The sequence below is a fragment of the Sphaeroforma arctica genome (assembly GCF_001186125.1).
Source record: "Sphaeroforma arctica JP610 unplaced genomic scaffold supercont1.4583, whole genome shotgun sequence".
Lineage (NCBI taxonomy): Eukaryota > Ichthyosporea > Ichthyophonida > Sphaeroforma > Sphaeroforma arctica.
In genome coordinates, this window is record NW_014035975.1 from 271 (window position 1) to 1,876 (window position 1,606).

The 1,606-nt window shown below is 41.2% G+C and overlaps 1 protein-coding gene across 1 annotated transcript; it reads right to left on the reverse strand.

Annotated features, from left to right (window-relative positions):
- Window positions 1–794: 794 nt before the first annotated feature.
- On the reverse strand, window positions 795–953 carry SARC_14405 (hypothetical protein; the record flags this gene model as incomplete). The annotated part of the gene is made up of 1 exon (XM_014291463.1): window positions 795–953. A coding segment is annotated over one exon (159 nt), but the record flags the coding sequence as incomplete, so codon positions are not given.
- Window positions 954–1,606: the final 653 nt, after the last annotated feature.

The window sequence follows — 1,606 nt, forward strand, 5'->3', positions numbered from 1 at the left end:
TGGGGTGAAACGAACAAGTGGAAGTATTAATCGGATAATAAGGTAATTAATCTAGTGCTAATTTATAAATGTTGTTTTAAACTAGTATTAATATATTGTTATCAATTAATAAGGCATTAATCTAGTACGAATCTAATAAAATAGTACTGATCTAGTATTAATCTATCTTATCAAATAATAGGTATCAATCTAGTACTAATCTATTCATAGGGTATTAATCTAGTAATATTCTGTTGTTATCAACTAATAAGATATTTAGTACGAATCTATTGATAGGGTATTAATTTAGTATTATTCTATCGTTATCAATTAATAAGGTACTAATCTAGCACGCATCTATTAATAGGGTAATAATCTAGTATTAATCTATTGCTATCAATTAGTATTCCATGTCACCCCATCCTATGGCCCTGATGTGACTAGGTAGAACTTCCCGGTCTGCTCCACAACTACCGTTTCACCTATAACTCTCAATCCACACCCACGACAACTTTTACCGCGCACCTAAACTAGAATCGGCGCACCTGAATGTAAAAATGGGCCTATTGTGACCCGTTTACGAGCCTACCATTCCGTGGCAACCGCGACTGACATGACAAATCCCGAAACAAGTCCTATAATGAATATCACTAGAGCTCCCATACTAAAGTTTGACGCGACACTGTCCCTGTAGTACCTAAGTGCGCTTTCGCAACTCGCATATATGTAACAATGTGTGACTAGACCCACCAGAGCACGTGTATATCTACACATGTCCACACACACACACGTGCGTGTGCTGTGTTCACACATACATTCTCGTCGTAGTCACTCCCGCTGAGAGAGTCCTCGGAACCGGAATTGGAGGATACAGAATCAAGCGAAGTGGTCGATACAGACGCAGACAGGGGCGTGGCCACAACAGCTGCGCGCTGGACAGCCAGCGACAGTGGCAGGAAGGCTTCCGCAGGGATCTGTATACAGATCATACATACGTGTATATACGCGTTAGTCGACAATTTACGTACATGTAGCTGAGTTATATATTTAGTGATTATTATGTTGTTTTGTTGTTATATGACTATGGTTACTACTACGATATATATAGTGTGTCCTTAAAAGGGCGTTGTTTGTGTCCAGGATATGCTGAAGCAATGATAAGACTAACAACGGGTGAGGAACGGAGGGAGATCTGGCAAGCATATACAAGTGTATGAATACGAAAACCCTCTACGACGCGTGCACAGCAGATGCAAACTGGCTTCCCAATAGGCAACAAAAACCACCGTGACTATACGGACTTACTATCGTGGGCCGTAGTATAGATACAATGTGAACATTCGCTGGATATCTATCTCAGGAACACCGTACAGTGCAGAGGAGGGTGAGGTATATCCGAGAGTTTACTATTGCATGTACCACGGTGCATCTGTAGCCAAAAGTCTCGATCCAATGCGACGCTAAACATAAATGCTATAAACAGCGAAAATTGACATGGAAAGGTTCATGCTTATAGTCGGAATGTGGGGAAGAAGAACAAGAAAAGAGTTCCTTTACACGTAGCTCAGCACAGGCAAAGCAAAGGTAGATGCACGCAACAGAAACTCTGACTCAGATATCCCAGCAC